At 36.1% G+C, this 20,437-nt stretch overlaps 2 protein-coding genes across 3 annotated transcripts; both read left to right on the top strand.

The window, feature by feature from the left end:
• The first annotated feature begins 4,744 nt into the window (after positions 1-4,744).
• LOC139115428 (uncharacterized) lies at positions 4,745-9,412 on the top strand. The gene is made up of 5 exons (XM_070677533.1): positions 4,745-5,124; positions 6,091-6,378; positions 6,924-7,015; positions 7,845-8,220; positions 8,475-9,412. Exons 1-5 carry the CDS (start codon positions 4,851-4,853, stop codon positions 8,732-8,734), a joined length of 1,290 nt encoding a protein of 429 aa, XP_070533634.1. The 5' UTR covers positions 4,745-4,850; the 3' UTR covers positions 8,735-9,412.
• A 1,936-nt stretch (positions 9,413-11,348) lies between these two features.
• LOC139115427 (uncharacterized) lies at positions 11,349-18,168 on the top strand. Of its 2 annotated transcripts, XM_070677531.1 has the most exons (7): positions 11,349-11,841; positions 13,631-13,987; positions 14,665-14,964; positions 15,373-15,657; positions 15,878-15,969; positions 16,205-16,580; positions 17,009-18,168. In XM_070677531.1, the coding sequence occupies exons 1-7, from the start codon at positions 11,562-11,564 to the stop codon at positions 17,227-17,229; spliced, it is 1,911 nt and encodes a 636-aa protein (XP_070533632.1). In that variant the 5' UTR covers positions 11,349-11,561; the 3' UTR covers positions 17,230-18,168. The 2 variants fall into 2 exon arrangements, with proteins under 2 accessions (XP_070533632.1, XP_070533633.1); XM_070677532.1 differs by lacking the exon at positions 14,665-14,964.
• Positions 18,169-20,437: the final 2,269 nt, after the last annotated feature.

The following is a 20,437-nucleotide window of genomic DNA, read 5'->3' as shown; positions in this document are numbered from 1 at the left end:
CCATTGCAATGCCTAAAGATCGACACCGTCCATGAGCTAGTAGTCCGTGGGCTGGAGGGGCCCACCGTGCACCCCCCCAATAAACCTACTACATGGGTATTTTTTTGTTCTTTGGGATCTGCTGAACTAGAAAAAAGATGTTAACATTGGATATTTTGGGATGCACTACCTGTCTGCACTGGTTTTTGATTTGTATGTACTGCAAAAAATGGCGAAAAATGGGTAGGGGTAGGGGGTACTATATCCTCCCCTAAATTGAGTAAACTAGCATGAAATAGCACAAACCTTACATTTTGGAAAGCTCAGATACTGCTCTTTCTGAGGAACACCAACTTTAGCAAAATTAATTTGTGTACATAGAATAGGACGACTTTAAAATGAATTTTTTTGACAATTTTGAAATTTTTTACCCAAAATACCATGTAACAATTGTGATTTACTTTTTATTAAGCAAAATTTTCACAACCTTAAAAATATTTAAAAAGTAAATTATAAAAATAGACAGTCATCAACAATCTATTTACTTTAAGGAGAAAATGGCAATATGACTATGTGTGCGCATTTTAAAGTCTTCTTTTTAAGGCTTTGCATTAGTTCATTGCATAACAATAAAATGCCCATTCACGATATACCAATGTAGCAAAACTTGCAATTTTAGTGAGTAGAGACAATAATGCATTGTAAATACCCAATTTTAACATTCATTTTCTTCTTCAGCACATTGCAATTAGTAAATAACATCCATAAATCTGTTCGATTTGCTTCATTGGGAGAAAACAATAGTAATCGTATTTTCTTCCGGTGAAAAATGCTGAATTACCAGAAAAAATCGATTTAAAGTTATCCAATTCTATGACGTCATATTTTTACTAAAACCTTATGCATTTTAGAAAGACCAGTATCTAAGCTTTCTAAAACTATAAGGTATATGGCATTTCAAGCCAGTTTACTTCATCAAGGAAAGAATGTTGTACCCCTACCCCCAGCTTTTCCACATCCCATACAGATACACGCAATTCAAAGTTGACTCTAGATAAGTATAGTTAAATATCTGATGTTAACACTTTTTTTTTCTTGTTTAATATGTCAGAATAAATAATTTAAACACAAAAAGTTGTGAAAATTTTGCTTAATAAAAAGTAAATCACAATTGTTACATGGTATTTTGGGTAAAAAATTTCAAAATTGTCAAAAAAATTCATTTTAAAGTCGTCCTATTCTATGTACACAAATTAATTTTGCTAAAGTTGGTGTTCCTCAGAAAGAGCAGTATCTGAGCTTTCCAAAAATGTAAGGTTTGTGCTATTTCATGCTAGTTTACTCAATTTAGGGGAGGATATAGTACCCCCTACCCCTACCCATTTTTCGCCATTTTTTGCAGTACATACAAATCAAAAACCAGTGCAGACAGGTAGTGCATCCCAAAATATCCAATGTTAACATCTTTTTTCTAGTTCAGCAGATCCCAAAGAACAAAAAAATACCCATGTAGTAGGTTTATGGCGGGGGGGGGGGGTGCACGGTGGGCCCCTCCAGCCCACGGACTATAGCACAAGCCGTAAAAGACAGCGCTGAATTATTCCACCTCAAGAGTGAGGGCATCAATATAAACGGAACTCGCCTCTTCTTAAGAGATGATATAGATGGGCCTAGTATAGATCAAAGGGGAAGTCCTGTTGATATTGTACCAGTTTAAGAACAAATGCCATTAATAAAAAAATCTTGCTTTTGTTCTTGGAGTACCATGATTGAAATCAACAGCCATTGCTGTCATCAAGACAGGCATGATCAACGGTATCAAACGCTTTGCGTTAATCAAGAGCCACTATGCCAACCATCCTACCTGAATGAAGCGCAGCATGAACTCAGTCTTTGTAGATAAGATTGAGTAGAATGATTGTTTTCTAAATCGTAATTGGTAAGGATAAAGTATATGATTATTTTTTCATACCATAGTCATATACGTGGTTGTGAACATAGCGTTCTAGAAGCTTACAGATCACGGGCAATACCGATATTTGGCGATAATTTCAAAGTGTCTGTCTTAAGCCTTTCTGCAAGATTGCAGAAATTCTTGCAGATTTCTATTTCTAATTACACGGAATGTCGGCGATCGCTAGAGAAAGGATAAAAAATAGGTAATAATGTTCGAAATGGCAGGAGTTGATATTTGTGCCCGATAGCTGTCTCGACCGGAAGCCTTATTCATATTTAACAGACGCAAAATGTCTTTGTCATATGGTGAGAGAGTTTCAAAACAGAACCAGGTCACTGGGCTTGTAATATACCCATCCAGATAGTTCATATCAAATTTTGAAGGGGATTGGGGAGCAGCTGCTAGGTTTACACCTATTCTTGTAAAAAATTTATGAAACTCATGAGCAATATCAGAAGCAGTGGTGTGTATGTTGATGTTTATTTCAATGCTTGGGATGACAGTATTTTGAATTGCACCAGGAACAAACTCATTAGTAACATTTGACATTGATCGAGAGTCCCAAGCATATTGACTTATGTTTGAATGAATGTGATTTTTCTTCTGTTTTTCCGATAAGTGATATCGATGTCGCCTTCTTTTAAAGTTTTATGTCCACTGCTCAAGTGATTGTGTCATCTATTTCAAACGATATTTGATATTTGGAATTTCTGCAATCTTTGAGAAAGGCTAGACACAGGAACTTGGAAATTATCGCCCAACTAAATTGCTTCAACTTAGCAATCTCTTCACTATACCATTTACATTGCTTGTTTGGAGCTCTAAATATATCACTGATGCATGCATATTAAATTATATCATTATAAGACACTTCCATACTTGCCAAGCATCATCAATGTTGTCAATGGCCTCAATGACATGCCATGGAACTAGGTTTAGATATTCAACTATTTTTTCAGCATTTACTTTCTTTAATTTTTGTTTAGTTATATATTTGTGGCTATGCTTTGATGGGCGTTCGTCCTAAATTACCACTACTACGCCACTCAATGTTGATCAAATAGTGTTCGTGAAGGTGAGTCAATAATAGTACTAGAGTTTTTGTTACATGTGTTGAAAGCTTGATTATTTGAGAAAAAAAAATAAAATATAATAATAATAATGATAATCATCATCATCATCATCATCATCATCATCATCATCATCATCCTGATGACAATCACTTCAAAACCAGGGGACGAGGTCGGGTTTTGAATAGCTCAAACAAGGTCATCGATATAGACCCAAGAAGATTCGAGTTTTCTGATACAAACAAAATAAATGGGAATCATAACACTTGGTTGGTGAACACGTTGTTTTCATTGAAATTGTTATTATTACACAACATTGTCAAATTCTAAATGTTGGTCTCCTGATCAAATGCTATTCGTTCATGTGTCTTCTTATTTTAATGTTCTAATTTCGATGTCAAGTGATGTTGCTGACTTTATATTTAAGTTAAATATTCGCTGTCGTGTTTATTCAGCTTAAAGGTTACAGATTTTGTTTGAAATTGTTACTACCGAAGCTATTATGTTATTTGTAAGTTACTGTTATCGCTTTTATTTTCAGATGACATCAAAGAAAAGTGTGACGATGTGAACATTGCTTTCATCGGAGCGCCTCGACACGGTAAATCATCGACAATCAATATACCATTGTAAAAGTAAGTCAAACTGCATTCATTATCAGTATTATTGATTCTTATTTTATGTCACCAGTTACTGTGAAGAAGGCATCGTATATCACATACCATGATCTGGATGCCCAGTCTATGCACAGAATTTAAATAGTGGCATATGTCGGTAAAATTAGTATTGTACCTCCAGCCCGCTGCCAATGGTCACCAGGATGATTACGCTGTACTTCATTTGTCATTTACTGGGAGAGTAATTTAGTTCACTATTTCCATAAAGGAGTCAAAGAAGAGTAAATCAAATTTTGAAATTCGAAATAATATGAGTTCGTACTTTACGACCATAGGACATAAAATTCATTTCACAGCAATGTTGCATGGCTGCATCAATATATTTTGAAATTAAAAAAATGTGAAATATCAGCATGCATCTTGCAGTTTATGTTTTCTGTTTATTTCTGCCTTTTTATGAATATCAAACATAAATGAAGAATCTTTGCTCTTTTGCATTACTTTGCAGACTTCATTGATAATCAATTGTACACTATAACAACAATACTTTTGTCTGCATACACGGGTAATGAACTACGGTGGCCAGGGGCTAGCATGAGAGCATTTGCATCCCTTATAGGCTCTTTATCGATACATGTCCATTTGTTTTCAGGAGCGGCTACCCTCTTACTGTAACGTCAACATAAGGTTATTTTTCCTGTATATTCATTTCCACCATATCGACCATTATGTATCTTCTTCACAAATGCACAAGTAACTGTCGTAAATACTGAAAGAAACAATGGCACAAAACACAGTAAGTTGATATGACGTAGTTTGTCTGCTCTAGGCTTGTCTCGTCTTCACGAGCATTTGGCTTCAAGGTGGAAAGGAGCAGCGACAGATACAGCCGCCTTCAAATTAAAATTGATGTCAACGGAAAGAGTTTCACGTGCATCGATGTTTCCATCGTTGGTTAACCAAAGTTTCAACGTAAAGTCTCGGACAGGTAATTGAAAATAGTTTCAAATGCAGGTAGTCCTGGCATTTAAGTTTGGAATTCCCCGAAGTCAGTAATCAACTCGCATCAGTCAATGATTAATATGGCGTTTTTATGAGCATCCTAATGTATTAACCAAGCCAGTCGTTTGCTGGCTGTCGCTTATATTGTTTTGAATGTTGTCTAGCCCTACTGGATGACGTGGTTTTTTTGCAGCACCGCGATAACGGTGAAACATAGACACAGCTATGAGCGGAAAAAAGAAAATATATGTACGTCACGCTCGAGTCAAGGGAAATCTGCTGCCATTGCATTGTCTAGAGACTGACACCATCCATGAGTTGGCACAAACCGTGAAAGACAATGCTGAATTATTTGACCTTAAGAGTGACGACATAAAGATCAACACGATTTGCCTGGTACTAAAAGACGACAGGGGAACTTCTCGAAAATTAGAGTTCTTTGAGCCGATATCAGTCATAAAGGAGAATGACAGGGTTGAATTAAACGAGGAACAAGAAGGTAGTAAGTCCGCTAACTCAAAATGCTGGATTTTCATGAATGTCACACAGTCATATATGCCGAATTGTATGCTATTGCACCAGCAGCAAGTCAGTCAATCCAATACCCTACAGTGAGAGAAATTATGTTTCTAATTTAGTAAGATATACACACAAGAACACACATCAGACTTACCAAAGAGGTCACTGAAAGGGCATAACAAGATGGAAGTGAAGTGCAGATAGTTGACGAAAATGAATCAAATTTAAATTCAAATATAACAGTCCGTAGCTTTGAAGGCTCAGGTTTCGCTTTCAAAATGAATTTAGATCTTGATGCACGGGCGAATATAATGCATCGATAAAAATATTGGAATGGTTTTCGCTATCTCTATGACGTATTTCTATTTCACGCCGTGCAAAGTTGATACTGCTTTCATACAGGAGAGGACACATGGTCAACAGTTTATATTAATAACAGACAACCCTGGTATTCCGAGTGCTTTTGGTAGCTAAGAACAACTTTCAAAAATTCAAAACTTTTTAAATAGTTCTGTGATTTTATAGTACAGCAAAAACTTATTTCAACACGCCTTTCCTAAACTCACATGATTAAAATCAACTACATGCCAACCGTTTCTCAGTCAACTGTCGAAGGTCCAACCAATTTTTATACATTTTCTTATGTGCTTGCCTCACTGATAACTCTGTGTACATACGTCCTTTACCGAAGCACTGTACAATAATCATTTCAAATTTGGCTCCTTGAACTATTCATACGAAGGATCGAAATGAGGCTAAGTTGATTTTGTGCTTTGACACTATTATATGCAATGGTTTAGTAAACGGTTTAGGGTCAAGTTCTGATCATTACTCTTTATCTAATACAACAGGAGGTAGTTTAGCAATGTTTTATATGTCTAAGACACAAATGTCACTCGATTCTTTTCATCAAAACTCCATAAATAATTCTAATCTACATGAACAGGAATCGAAGTTTTCATCAAACACAGACAGACGGCCGCGCGTGTTCGATTCAAGTGCTCTGATAACGATAGAGTCTCTGATGTCCCTGATAAGATACGACAGCGATTGGAGGATTTCCGTCTGATCCAAGATCACGTCGAAGAGATCAAGAAGGCAGACAATTATATCATCCTGAAGCCTATAGCCAAGAAAAAAGGCGACTCGAGTAAAGTTGTAGATCCGTCCGTAAAGATCATCGATATAGAGGAAAGAGAGTTTGAATTTGCAGTGCAAAGGAGAGTAACACTCGGTAGGAGACATAGACAACTTTAACTTCTTAGGTTACCGTTAGGGTAGAACGCGCCTTGCGGATAGATATTCGGACTCCAAATCTTTTATTATCTACCGCTTGTGGGGGCTTTATGAAAATCAAAAGTTTTATGACTCCCTTTAGAGTTAACATAATTATGGCGGCCATTTTGAATTTCAAATATCTCGAAATTTTAAGAAACTTGTCTCTCTGGAAACAAATTTCGTACGGTGACCCTAACTTCTATTTTTGAGTTGGTAAAACAATGGCCGAAAGCTTCGTTGAGGAACGTTTGATCAAACGTTTAAGTCTTTCACTTTCGAAGTGCATACTACCTTAATCAAACAAAGTCACGTTATTTCACTTTTGAACTGTTGTTGCTATGCCAGTATATTTATATCAGAGTAAGAACGCAAAGGAGTTTAATGTGTAAAGTTGGACTTCAAAAATTACACTTCTACTCATAATCAGTGTGTATATGTTTTTCTCTACCTTTCATTTTAATTCACATCTTCACTGTTAAATGAACTTTCATTTGCTTTCAGATAATATAAAGGCCAAATGTCATGGTATTAACATAGCCTTTATCGGGACACCTGGACATGGAAAGTCATCTACAATTAATACTATCATGAGAGTAAGCGCGGTATAATGTTTGAAGTGTTTGTTCCGTATATTTGAGCTTATGTTACTGTCTTCGTAAAGTAAATCAGACATACTATTTGTTTCTTTCCCTAATAACTTGATGCTTTTAGGATTTATCATAAAATCCTCACCGAGCATTTGTCGATCTAGGTGAATTTATTCTGCACAACAACTCTGAAGCGGACTTGTCATATGTATTTAAGAAGAAATCAATAGTGTTTTTACACAATCAAATATGGCCGCCATGTCATGTGACAAATCGACGTGTCAATTACAAATATAACGTACTCTCTCACGATCGGCGTTAAGGCGCTCTGATTGTCAAGTGGGCTTGGGCCTACATAATTAAAATGCGTTACACATTAACAAACAGAAAGGTGAAAGCTCAGCACAGAAAAATGAATAGATTTAAGAATTTGACGGAGGCCGGGTTTTGAGGGTTCTACCACCTGCTGTTAATATTTCTTCAACCATTGCAAGACATTTATACGTGCGTCGTAATAAGAAAGCATCGGATATCTGCTTGCAGAAGTACGTAATATGAGTTTTCTTTTGCTATTCACACACCCAATAAGAGGAATCACAAATACAGATAAAATTGTCCTCCTGTAGGGATACACTTTTAACATGATAGGATGGTTTTATTATGCTATTCATAAAACTTCAATTGTAAGTGAAATGCATGTATACAAATCTCTTCAAATACATGTCATTAATTACAAATTTTATGACAGATTACTGGACTAATGCACACCAATGCTTTTTAGGTGACCTTTATTTGTTTTAAATCAAGTTTATCATTAAAATATTTTTTCGCACAGGCTCTATCAAAGCTAGATATGTCGATTGCTTCCACATGGACGGGAGCAACAACGGGCACAGTTTCATTGGCTGCCTATAAAATCAACGTCAGAGGAAGCATCTTCACATGCATTGATTTTCCCGGTCCAAGGCTTCAACGGTATTCATCCGAAGAAGGAAAGAGCAGAACATCTAGGTTAATCAGAGATATTTTTGATGGCAAATATCCTGCAAACGAACTCTTGGATTATTTTCACTGGTACTCACCAATATCATGGATAAAGAGCTTGCCAAGATTTAGTACGGGTGCAGTTCATACCGTGATATATGTACACAAGGGCAATGCAGAACAAGACAGACTTTGCAGCACAGTGATTGAAATTGCGAAGCAAAAAGGTTATAGCCATATTTCAAATTATAAATGTTTTTACAATTCAAACTGTAAGTAGTTAACAGTAATATTTTAGCAGACTTTTTCTACTTGTTGCAACTAAATGTTTTGTGAAAGTATGCGTTTCTCTATATGCTTAGGCCATTGTCATTCTATTCATTAGAATTCTGGATTAAATCTTAGCATAATGTGAAAAGTAAGATCTAACAAAATCCACCACTGAATCCCTTAAAGAAAATATTATAATTTCTTCCTTTAGGCCGAGAAATCCCAGTGCTTGTGATCATTACTCATATCGATAAAATGACCACACGGGAAGCCGACGAAGAAGTACAGAAGTTATCAGCTGCTACTGGAATAGACCGCAGCAGGGTTTTTCGATTTTCTAACTTAGATCATGAAGAAGGAGGGGTAGAGAACACATCAACTTCAGATAAAAGCATGTATGTCCGGGAAGCACTTTTTAAAATATTGACAGTGGCAGAGAATTTCAAGAACGGAGGTATTCTGAACATATAGTGAAAATAGTCTCAAGAGCGAAAGCGTAAATGACGGTCATCAAGACTTGCCTCAACGGCACTGCAAATGGTCTATCCGAGTTTAAAAACCAGTTTTGACGTTTCGGAGCTTTTTGAAATCTGCGTTAGGAAGAGAGTTGAATATGAGTATCATAACCAAGCTTTATCGTGTAATTATCTTTGGGTACTGCAATATTGTCAATTCATCTATGTTTTTCAATTCATATTTCAATAATAATACATTCACTGTAATTATAGTAATTTCGACTTGAGGTTTCATTCTCATTTTTATTGCCGTTTTTAGAGTAAACGTTTTTGTTTACGTATTCATTTCGATGTGAATTTGACGGTAATTGTGTTTTTTGAAGTAAAATTAATTTTCACAATTTTCATTTTTAATTTTGTTCTTAGTAAATATTAAAGTCTTTTTGGTTTTTATACTTGTTCTGATTTTCGTTTCGATTTGTGTTTTCAACATATATATTTATCGTTCTTTTGATTTTCATTATGATTTTAGCTTTCGTTTGATTTTGTTTATCATCCGAAATAAAGTCCAGTTTTATTTCGAGTTTCATTATATTTTCGACTTATCTGATAGTGTTATTATCACATGATATAGTTAACCCTATTGAACTTGTTTGAATAAATTGACACATAAAATTTATAAAATTTCTGCCAGACTTCTATGGTGACGTTGTAACTTGTATTGTTGCTACTTTAGCCACTGTAAACTCATAGTAATACCGAGGATAGGAAAACCACTGACACACTACTCACTTTCGTGCATGTACATTAAATCAGAAAGCGGACCTCCCTAAACGTGAAACAATATAGGAAAATCCAGTACACTTTAGGGAAAGTCAAGCGTACGGATGTTTTTGTCACTCTTTCTCAATCGTTAGTCTGTCCATGGTTTCCGATGCATGCCTGCCTGCCCTATCCACGACCTGTGTTGATTGCTTCAACATTGGAGTTTAAGTAGACAATAGCGAGATTCATGAGCAAACTGTAAAACTTAACTCCATACTTTGAAAACTAGGACATTTGATGTCGATAATATCAGAAGGGTTTGCAAATGGAGATAGTATTTCTCGTCAATTATTTATGATGTCACTTACTAGAGTCCCGTAGAGACTTAATAGTTTATGTAAGAAAAAATTACCGTTAACGCTTAACATCTGTTGTTTGTCACATCTCGTAATTTTGAAGATATAATTCGGACGTTTCTGTATACTTAACCTGCATTTTACCTAGTTCACTCCCAAGAGTACCGCGGAAATGTGCTAACTATGCGACGCTGCTTAACATAAATAACTAAAATGGAAAAAAAAGATAATACGGCGCGATTTCTTTCGCAAATCGCAGTCGCCAATATGCTCCATACTATTCACGCATGAGTTTGCGAAGTCATAGTGCACTGTGAATTTGACTTACGTATCTGAAATGACAACGACCAGGTGACCTTACAGTGTAAGCAGTTGTTTTATTTATTGTTTTATTTATTTTATGGTGTTTAGAGAAAAACGACCAGCGTCAATCAAGCGATTTTGATGTCTGTAGTGGTTGTTTTATATTAATTTCATTTATCCAAGACGACTATCTATCAGCTGTCAGCTCGATATGGTCTGAACATTAACTTTTCACTGCAAACGCAGCGTTATTTTGCATGCCACATTCGCTGATTGAAGCCATCTCAGCTTGACACGTTCCATAGTTACCGTGACAGCATATACCTAGACCCGACAAGTACAAAAAAGCAGCAGCATGTGAAGTCAACACTTCGCCTTTCAAACAATGAATTCAAATAACATGAGATCTGAATTTAATGGCTCTTTTGAGGTCACCATTTAAAAAATATGCACTTTATTCTAAATTCGATTCCGTGAGATATGATATCTCGTGAATACGACACAAGGTGGCAACAAAAGATTCGTACAGACATATCTTTCAAAAGGGTCAGTCGAGTCGGTATCACCATGACTTGATAATCTTGAGAACTGCGAGGAAAATCGTTCTCCATATTAAAAGAAGAAACGGTTCCCTCTCGCATCTAAACCCTTACGATACAATTGGAAGTTCGCGTGTCAATTTTCACTTTGTACTTCACGGTGTCCTCAATTTACATGCAAGGACGTGAATTCTTAACCTCATGGTCAGAATTTTCCAAATAAACGTTTGACTGAAATGCTTCAAAATTACATTCTTTGTTTCATACAGACATGGTGTATGGAAATAACATCGGACATGATACCACAACATCAATGTCATCACAGTGCTTTGTCTATAAATAACACTAAATAGAAATATGGTGAATCACTGAGACAAAGTCAATAATAATGTGAAATATAGGCACCATAAATATAGGACATGGTGGACTATTAAGACATTAAATCTCTCTTCATAATGATTAACATTAATTTAGAAATACACCAAAGGTTTGTCTTAACAGCGATGTCATAGCTGTAAGTAAAATTGCACTGTAAATGAAGGGTCGCAAATGCTGAAATTGCCTAAAATTCGATCACAAACGTTTTCCAAAATGTATGATATCATTTCACAAGATTCAAGAATGGACGAAGTTTAAGTATCAAGTTAATGTTACGTTGGCAATATCACTATAAATCTCTGATCAAGGTTTTAGTAGTCTGCATAATGACATGCTTATGCAGATTCACTACAAAAATATGCATCATTTCGATCTGAACGTACTGGTCACGCTTAGCATTGTGCAACCTGTAAAAACATCAACACCAAAAGGCAGCAACTTTTGAGGTCAAAGGGTCGCCCTAGAACAGAACAAACTATAGGGCTTGACTTGGAACTTCAAAATGGCGACCGCTGACGCTGTAAGCATATGTGTACGATATGTAGACGGAGGTCTCGGCTATGTTCCAATTCAGTGTTGTCAAAATGACCGAGTTTCTGATCTTGCAACACAGTTGCAGAAAAATGCTCACTATTTTGGCCTCAGTAGCGAGGATATTGATCTCAATTCATTAGAAATTTACCAACTGTCCGCCGACGAACAGAAGAAGCCGTTGCATTTTAGGACTCCTCTCCGTGAGATCGGAAAGGCCGTTGTAGAGTTTGATAACAATTCGTCTAAAGGTACGTTTACTCTCAAAGGGCATTGTACTGTACATGTTCTAACATATTCAGACCATTTCAAACACTAATATTAATGTGACACTATCCTAATTCAAGTGAAAACGTACATATGGGGAAGCACTTACAACTAATTTGTTGTCTCGCCCGTTGTAATTGGTATCATGACACAGGCCGTCCTGTGGCGTTGCGTTTAACTTCATAAATTGCATCACAGCCACATGAATAGCACGTCCTATACATATAAAGGGCAATAATCAATGTGAAATGTCCAAACTTCCCAAAGTTCTTTAATTAAACCCTGGCTTGTTATATGTGCCCCTTTCCCATCAATCATAATTACCTATATTTGACATATCAGGAGCTATATTAACGGTCGAATAATTGTATTTCGAAGTTGATACGATTATTTCATTCACTTGTATCCATCAAAAAAGCGGTATGTTTTAGTTTTTGTTTAAAGCCCCAATAGCTGGAAATTTTATGCATTATTTTCATGATTTTACTTTCAAACCAAAGTTGGTCAGTGTAAATGTTCTAACTAAGGAGCACGTATAGAAGTATCACTGCTCACTGATTTGGACCATACGTACACGTTTTAATAGGCTCAGAGACAAACATAGACAGACTTGTAACGGGTATTGTTTAAGGCGTGAAGCGGTTACATAACCCTTCCATGTTCGCCTCGCCTCAGGCTGCTCTCGCCTCTCTTTTCTGAAGAGTGCCGACCATGCATCCTTCGGTAATTTTTGCCAATTGATAGGCGAAAGTATGTTCGGCAAAGTTTGTGTTGTTGTTGTCGTGTGGTGCTGAGTGGAATTGACGTGCTGGCGAAAACGGGGGTGTTTTGAGCTTCAGGAAAGTGAGTTTTACCATTTTAAAAATTCCTCTCATATTTTTATGAATATATAATTCGTGTGTTTGAACCAAATTTGAAAGTCTTTTATCGATACTGTCTGGTTTTACTCAATGGTTAACGGTCAGTCATACCGTCTTTTACACGTGCGTCAAGGAAGGACATGTTTATGAAACTGCTGGCGTGTTATGTTTTGATTGGCGTGAAGGAGTGTTTCTGGCTTTAGAGCTCACAAAGTAACTATGGTTGCTACGCGACTGGCAGTACAATGCCATATCGTTGTATTTTTCGCATAATCTCGTGCAATTATCCACCACAAACAAAGCCTCGAAAAAGTTTAACAACTTTGAAGCTCATTTTAATATGAAAAGCCAATAGTCTACCGAGACGACCATGGAACAAAAGGCATGAGGCGTTACAAGTCTGTCTATATTTGTCTGTGATAGGCTGAATAATAAACGGGTGCCGCACTCATAAATGGCGCCCTCACGGACAAGTACAGAAAAACAGTATTTCCTGCACGTACACATGGTGATCATACCAGAAACAAGCATGGAGCCATTATTTGAATGCACAATACACGATGGCTAACATTTTGCTGTTGTAATCTTTATTTGCTCTGTCATATGATTAGTTTTTGAAAATGGCGGGAAATCTAAAATGAAGTTAAGCGTTTGAATTTACATGTCATCTTCGACACTTATGACAGTATTATACACTTTTTTCAGTCTTTAATAGGTCTTATTCAAAGAAAACTCTTGAAAAACGGGGGATATTTTGAGATCCTTTTATTACAGATTTACAGCTATTAAGGTACAGTATCAGGTAATAATTTATTTGTTGTACTCCATTAATTGTAAGCATTTCAAAAACATATCAGTATTATTGATAAAAATATTTTACTCAGTAATACAAAGTGTATACATTAATTCACAGGTTCGAAATTTCAAGCCTGGATAGTGAATAAGATTTGGAAATTTGTCATAACAATGGTTAGACTATGGCAGGTCATCGCTTCAATTATATCTGGCAACATCTATGTTCTTGTTTGTCATGCCGGTAGCTATGGAAACGCGGTTCCATTAAGGTGTCGAACAAGTGATACTGTATACGATATAGCAACACAAATCAAGAAACAAAGCCATTTATTCAATATTTCTGCTGATCAAGTTTCTTTAAATGACGTTAAATTATGGGAATGTGATGATGATTGGAATTGTAGACGGCGACTGGAATTCAACAGTTTGGTCGTTGAGAAGGACCTCTGCATGATAATGTTTGAAACATACCAAGGTAAAAAAAATCATCCATTTCAATTTGAATAGCTGTAATTTTATTACGGTTAAAATGCACTATATCTTATGCCGTAATCATATGACCAATTCTTAGGCTAAAAGAACTTTTCTTATTATCCCTTCTTTCAAAAAGTGGAACGGCGACGTACATGTGTTTTAATTAATTTTTTTCTGTTCAGGTCATCCAATCTGCTTTCAAATAATATAGTGAACAGTCAATAACCGTACGTTGCCACAAATCTGGTTATTTGGATACTTGACAATGAGTATTTCGCGGAAAGGACACCATCTTAAAACTTGAATATTTTGTTTTCCCCATGAGCTTCTTCGAATAAAATGTACAATTAATTATTTTACACGAGGGGGGTTATTTCCCTGCTTACTTGATTATATAATATGTTTTAAAAATTCCATTGCTCTACAAGTGTCACAATTTAGCGGTATCTTTAAATTTATATTTCCATAGTCAGCCTAGATGTACTGTTTCAATCAACATTTGTCCAATGTGTTTGTTCTGACAACAGCTTTATGCCCATGTGATTTCATTTTGCTGCAAGCATAGAGTACACTTGCTTTGTAATATGAACGGTAGAACATTGTTTGGTTTTGTTATAAAATAGAAACATTGCCTGATCTTCGTATGTTAATACCTCATTTGTTGTTTTCTTGTTCCAGTTTTGCGTTTATCCTTCAAAGATATTGCTTCTACTTTCGAGGTTTCAATCGTTTGTAGAGATTGTCACACTGTGCATGACGTCATAAATATTGTGCAACAACACATAGCGGAAAGCAAATCTCATAATCCCGTCAGCAATATCTCCCTAGGGGATGAGATACTTCTCTTACAGTCGTCCGACTCCGTCCCAAATAGATTTTCTTTACTCCCCTCGACGAACCCAATGAAAGAGTTTAAAGACAGTGACTTGTATTTCTTTGTAAAATCCAACGACATGAACCTGAGACCAAGTAAAATGTGTAAGTTTCATGTTAGTTAATGTTTTCGCAAGATGCCAGTGGTGTGAGACGTAAATGTATGTATGTATGTATGTATGTATGTATGTATGTATGTATGTATGTATGTATGTATGTATGTATGTATGTATGTATGTATGTATGTATGTATGTATGTATGTATGTTTGTTTGTTTGTTTGTATGTGTGTATATGCGTATATGTAAACTATCATGTGTGTAATTTTATTTCCAAATTTGCCATAGAGCTTGCATATGTTTACGTTTCTACTTCCATATTGTAGCCTTTTGTATTGCATGGCGTCTTTCTATTACGAGATAATGACAGGCTAATTTTATCTTCGTAGATATATTATCTTTTTTAAACAAATTATAGTCATCATATTTAATTTCCTCTTGCTTGTTTCACAAAGACTTTTCTGTAACGGTGAGATACACAACAGAACGCCAAACCGTTCAAATATTACTATCAGAAGAGGACGAAACCTTTGACATGGTGGAAAAGATACACTTGTACCTTGACAAATTCAAACTTTCATCTGATATCATTAACGAGGTGTACACTCATGGTAATGAGATAGTCATCAGCGAAGAAGGCACGACAGACATACTTGAATATGATCAGAGGATTCAGGCTCTGGACAACACAAAGTTTACTTTTAGTATCATCACAAAGGCTATGAAAACAATCTCGCTAGGTAAGTCTGTCATTGCTAAAGCTTATAAAAAGCGTTCGAAAATACAAATTTTACGTGAAATATTTTGAAAAACGATATACGATATAAAATACTTTTAAAAATTCCGTTTGTTGTAGGAAACATGTTGCTTTGAATGTGCATAAATTTAGTAATCGTTAGGATGAAAGATAATTGTTAATGCCATTTCATATACTCATTATTCGATCTGTTTCATTTTCAGATGATGTTGCCAGTCAGGTTAACGATCAGATCATTGCCTTTTTTGGAGCACCTGGACATGGTAAATCTACCACCATAAATTCGATTATTACAGTGAGTATGTCTTGTCATTCATCTCGATGGAATTTTGGTTGTTCTATTGTCAGGTTATGGGGACTAAGTGATGAGTATAAAGTATTCTCTCATCTTTGATCATAGGCAGTTAGAAAGCATTTCGTCATAAATGTGTAGACAGCAGATAAGACATCAATATCTATAAACCACTAAATTGAAGTTATCTTTAACACAGAAGGAAGAGAGTCATTTTTACAACGTTGTAATATTCCAGTCGCTTGCAGGAATTTATCAACCAATAGCGCAAACATGGAAAGGGTCATCAACCGGGACAGCTGTAGTCAGCACATATCCAATCAAGCTTAAGAATAAGACATTTACGTGTCTTGATGTACCTGGAAATGGTCTTAAGAAACTGTCATCTGGTGGTGATGTGAATCACGCACGGGAGGTGATCAGTTTGCTCCTCGATGGCAAATTTCCTAAGGACCAAAAACTCGACTACTGGTCGCTGCTATCCATGACGTCGATTTGGACCTACATGACGAAACCAAGTACAGGGCGTGTGGATGTAGTGATGATAGTGGCCAAATGTGACGCAGAATTTGACGAGTTGAACACTGTGGTAATAGAGGAAGCTAAAAGAAAAGGTAAATTTAAACGTCGTAGTACTCAAGTGAAATATGTTTTTCAATGGCAAAGTCCTTTGAGTGTTCAATTGTATACTTTAGAATCACTGTTTCTAGAAAATCATCTTTCGTATTCTTTTCAAAAAGGGGTTCATATTTCTATTGATTCTTATGAAATGACACTGTCCAGACAAGCTTTAAAAACTTTACTTAATACGGACTTTGATTGTAAATCCAAGTGGTATTGTCGAAAGATAAAGTTACTTAGAATCTGTTGCTTTACACTTATTATTGAAGATTGTAAAACCATTTTCACCAATAAATTACTATTATACCAAGGTTGTTTTCAGTATTATGTACGGAAAAATGACTTCCATTCACTAATGTCCTCGGTGTTGTTTTTCCTTACTGATATTTGTTTTTCTGTTATTTCTTTCTGCATTCAATAGAACGTACTGTGCCCGTATTCCTGGTTTTGACGCATATTGACAAGATAGACCGAGCTCAACTGCAAGATAAGGTCGAGGTTACATCGAAGAAATCGCAAATTAACAGATCGAGAATTTTTACGATCTCGAACTATGGTCACAGCAATCATGAAACTATCGAAGATTCCAGACAAAATTATATACTTTCTGCTTTAAAAACGATTTTACACATTGCGCAATGATTATTTCCTGGCATAAGGGAGGAGGAAGAGGGGGGAGACAGAGAGAGAGGGGGGAGGAAGGGAGAGCGACAGACAGACAGAGAGACAGACAGACAGACAGACAGACAGACAACGGATGGAAAGATGGAAGCGAGTGTGTATGAACTTGATGTATATGATCCTAAGTTCAAGTCAGAAGGCAACTAGTTTGAAAGCCTTCGTTTAAGATAGGGTATTTCCTCGACAGACAGATGGAGACATCTGCAGGTGCCCATAAAATTAAGTGCGAACTTTCAACCCTTATACCTTAGTACATGTAGATTTTGTTTTTAACAATTAAGAATATTATTTAAGTCATATGTAGCTTCTATTTTTCAGTTTGTCATTTAATTAATGCATGGGTTACCTTATTTACTGCTCAGATACTTGTCGTGTCACAAATCCAGCCCAACGATCAGTTACATAATACTAGTTTTGAGGTTTCATTTCCTTTCTGTGAAATGTTGCGTTTAGAATAGCTTGTTTCGAAAAAGTATCTTGCATGTGTGTCCAGAAAGGATTATGGTAAGCTTAAGTCTAGCCTGCAAGCCGCATACAAAAAGAAGAAACATAAAATTTGCTTTGTAGAAACTTAGTCATTTAAGCTATTTAGTCGCTTTCGTCACTTTTGTCACCTTTATGAAAACTTAAATATGTTGACGTCGTTATAGCTACATGTGAGAAGCAACGTTCAACCGATCCGCGCTGGTCTACAGATGGAATAACTCCCATCAATAAGATATCACACAACTTCCTCGCGTTCGTCGACAAAGGCTTAGGAAATATTAACTCAGATTAACTTGACCATATAAACAGTTTGTATAAAATCTTGAATAGGATTGCATCTGCACCCTAAGAATTTAAGATTTAAGAATTGTTATTCTGTATATTCGAAATAAACAATCTGCTGCTTTTAAAACACCCCTGCTATTACTCTCTTTATATTTGATTTAAGGTTATTGACTAATTTTAATTAATGTGTTATGCGAAACTAACTTATTATTATATTGTTAGCATTTTCGTGGCTGTTCCCTGAGAGAGAGAGAGAGAGAGAGAGAGAGAGAGAGAGAGAGAGAGAGAGGAGAGAGAGAGAGAGAGAGAGAGAGAGAGAGAGAGAGAGAGAGAGAGAGAAGAGAGGAGAGAGGAGAGAGGAGAGAGAGAGAGAGAGAGGGGGGGGAGGGAGGAGAGAGGAGCTTTTATTTCTGATGAATGGCCATAAAGTCCGGCTGTTATACTGTTACAGAGACTCATAAGCTCGCCGAGTATAAGTCATTAACCTCTACGTTGTGGTGCCAGTCACAGGACAGCAGTTTTTTATCGGAGTAGTGGGCAAGGTATACATAACGATAAGGTCTGTAAAGCTAAACGAACGTTCCTGTTTGCATCCCTTTTACACATTTCACATCCTGTCGTAACGGTCCGTGCCTGTCCTCGACCTTACTAACTTTTCTATATGTGAAATAATCGTTGTGTAGCCAGGGGTTAAATTATTCCTTCGGTGCATTGGCAAAACTTCAGAAAATATAAACTGAGATGATTGGAAGTGATAGACAGAAAGACTATGGTACTATTTAATCTTAAACGCAGCATGCAGTGCATGTATCCCCCTTCATGTATCTTGGCGGTTCGGTTACCAAAATGCAAGCATTGCCCTCTATTTCATTGCCATTTGGTGACGCAAAACATAATATTAAAAATGAGCGCGTCAACGTCAACTGTCATGTATCACTTTTTAAAATGCATAAACTTGTAATTGGAATCATGTGTCAAATAACACGGAGAACAATGACTTGGCGTATTCTTGCTCCGAAGGTGCAATCTAATTTGGGAACCGGCACCAGTTCGATCTACTACTATCGGTCAAAATACAATCGTCACGAATGTAGATGAATTCGTTGAAAGTCAGCCTTTAACCTCCGTTGAGATACATTGTTTCAGCCCTCGCTTGGCAGGGCACAACAACCTTTTAAGACCCACATGCCGACAATGCTGTGAACAAAATTTAAGTCACCTAATATAAATGTCTCGAAATCTTTAATCAATCAATAAAAGTGTCTTGTATATGGTCAACCAGACCATTGTTGTATTGACTTGTCTTAGTAATATACAGGTGCAGCTGTCGTCGTGTATGATGGCATTAAAATAGTAAATCGACGCAATTTTGTTTGACATCTTTCTTTTATAATTGAACAAAAATACAACTCAGTAAGTGCTGTCAAACAAAACACACACTGAATAACAGTGCTGTATAGCAAACGTACCGTTAGTTTTGCAATATCGCATTCCAAAATATATAATTTCAACTCTCTTTTCATGTCATTGTTTAATAAATGTGAAATGTTTGAATTTTTCAGATTTAAAAAAAACCTAGCCTTGTTTGAGAGATTATTCTCCATCCTCTCGCTAGATACAGCATACATAGAGAATAACCTGAACACTCGCATAAATTCAGCAATGGCTGAAATGAAAGTGAAGTCTGCTCATACAAATGTATGTAAACTTCGTAGAATTAGACTATAGATCGATGGTATGTTTGTTGTTCTGCAAACACATTAACTCCCAAGATGACCTTTAACTTTAGCCATTAAATATCACCTCAAAATATCGAGTGAAAATGTGTCGTATCTGGGTCAACCTCTCCACGGCAGTGTAGGCGTTTCTAAGTAGTGTGAAGGTGCTGTGGTCGTTTTGTATGAGAGCCTCACAGGAGTAATTTAACGCCATATTTTTTTCCATTTCAATGCACAACATAAACGTTAGAGAATGTATTGTCAAACAGTGCACCTATTGCACAACAGTGCGAACGGGTAACAAAATTTTGACTTATTAACACCACATTTTAATAGTTTCTATTCAACTCTTATTACATTATTAATTCTATGTTCACTATTAGTACGAAGATTCGTAAATTTTATTCAAGTCTTCCTAGACTGTTTGTAAGATATATCTTTGTCAATGGACGGATATCCTGGCATTATAGCATAATATTTGACTAGAAAATTTAATTAAACTTAAAATGACTGAAATGAAAGTAAATATATGTAGACAATTAATGTCTTCTTAGTGCAATTGTGGCGTCACTTAAGGATGTACGATCGGTAAAATTAAAAGTAATGTCATTTCTCTAAATTGTCAATTTTTGGATTCTCCTTTGTAAGTATTATCAAAATGTGTGATAAATATAGGGGTC

Source organism: Ptychodera flava, chromosome 17 (assembly GCF_041260155.1).
Source record: "Ptychodera flava strain L36383 chromosome 17, AS_Pfla_20210202, whole genome shotgun sequence".
Classification (NCBI taxonomy): Eukaryota; Metazoa; Hemichordata; class Enteropneusta; family Ptychoderidae; genus Ptychodera; species Ptychodera flava.
The sequence above is the reverse complement of the archived record's forward strand: the minus strand, read 5'-3'. Positions and strand labels throughout refer to the sequence as shown.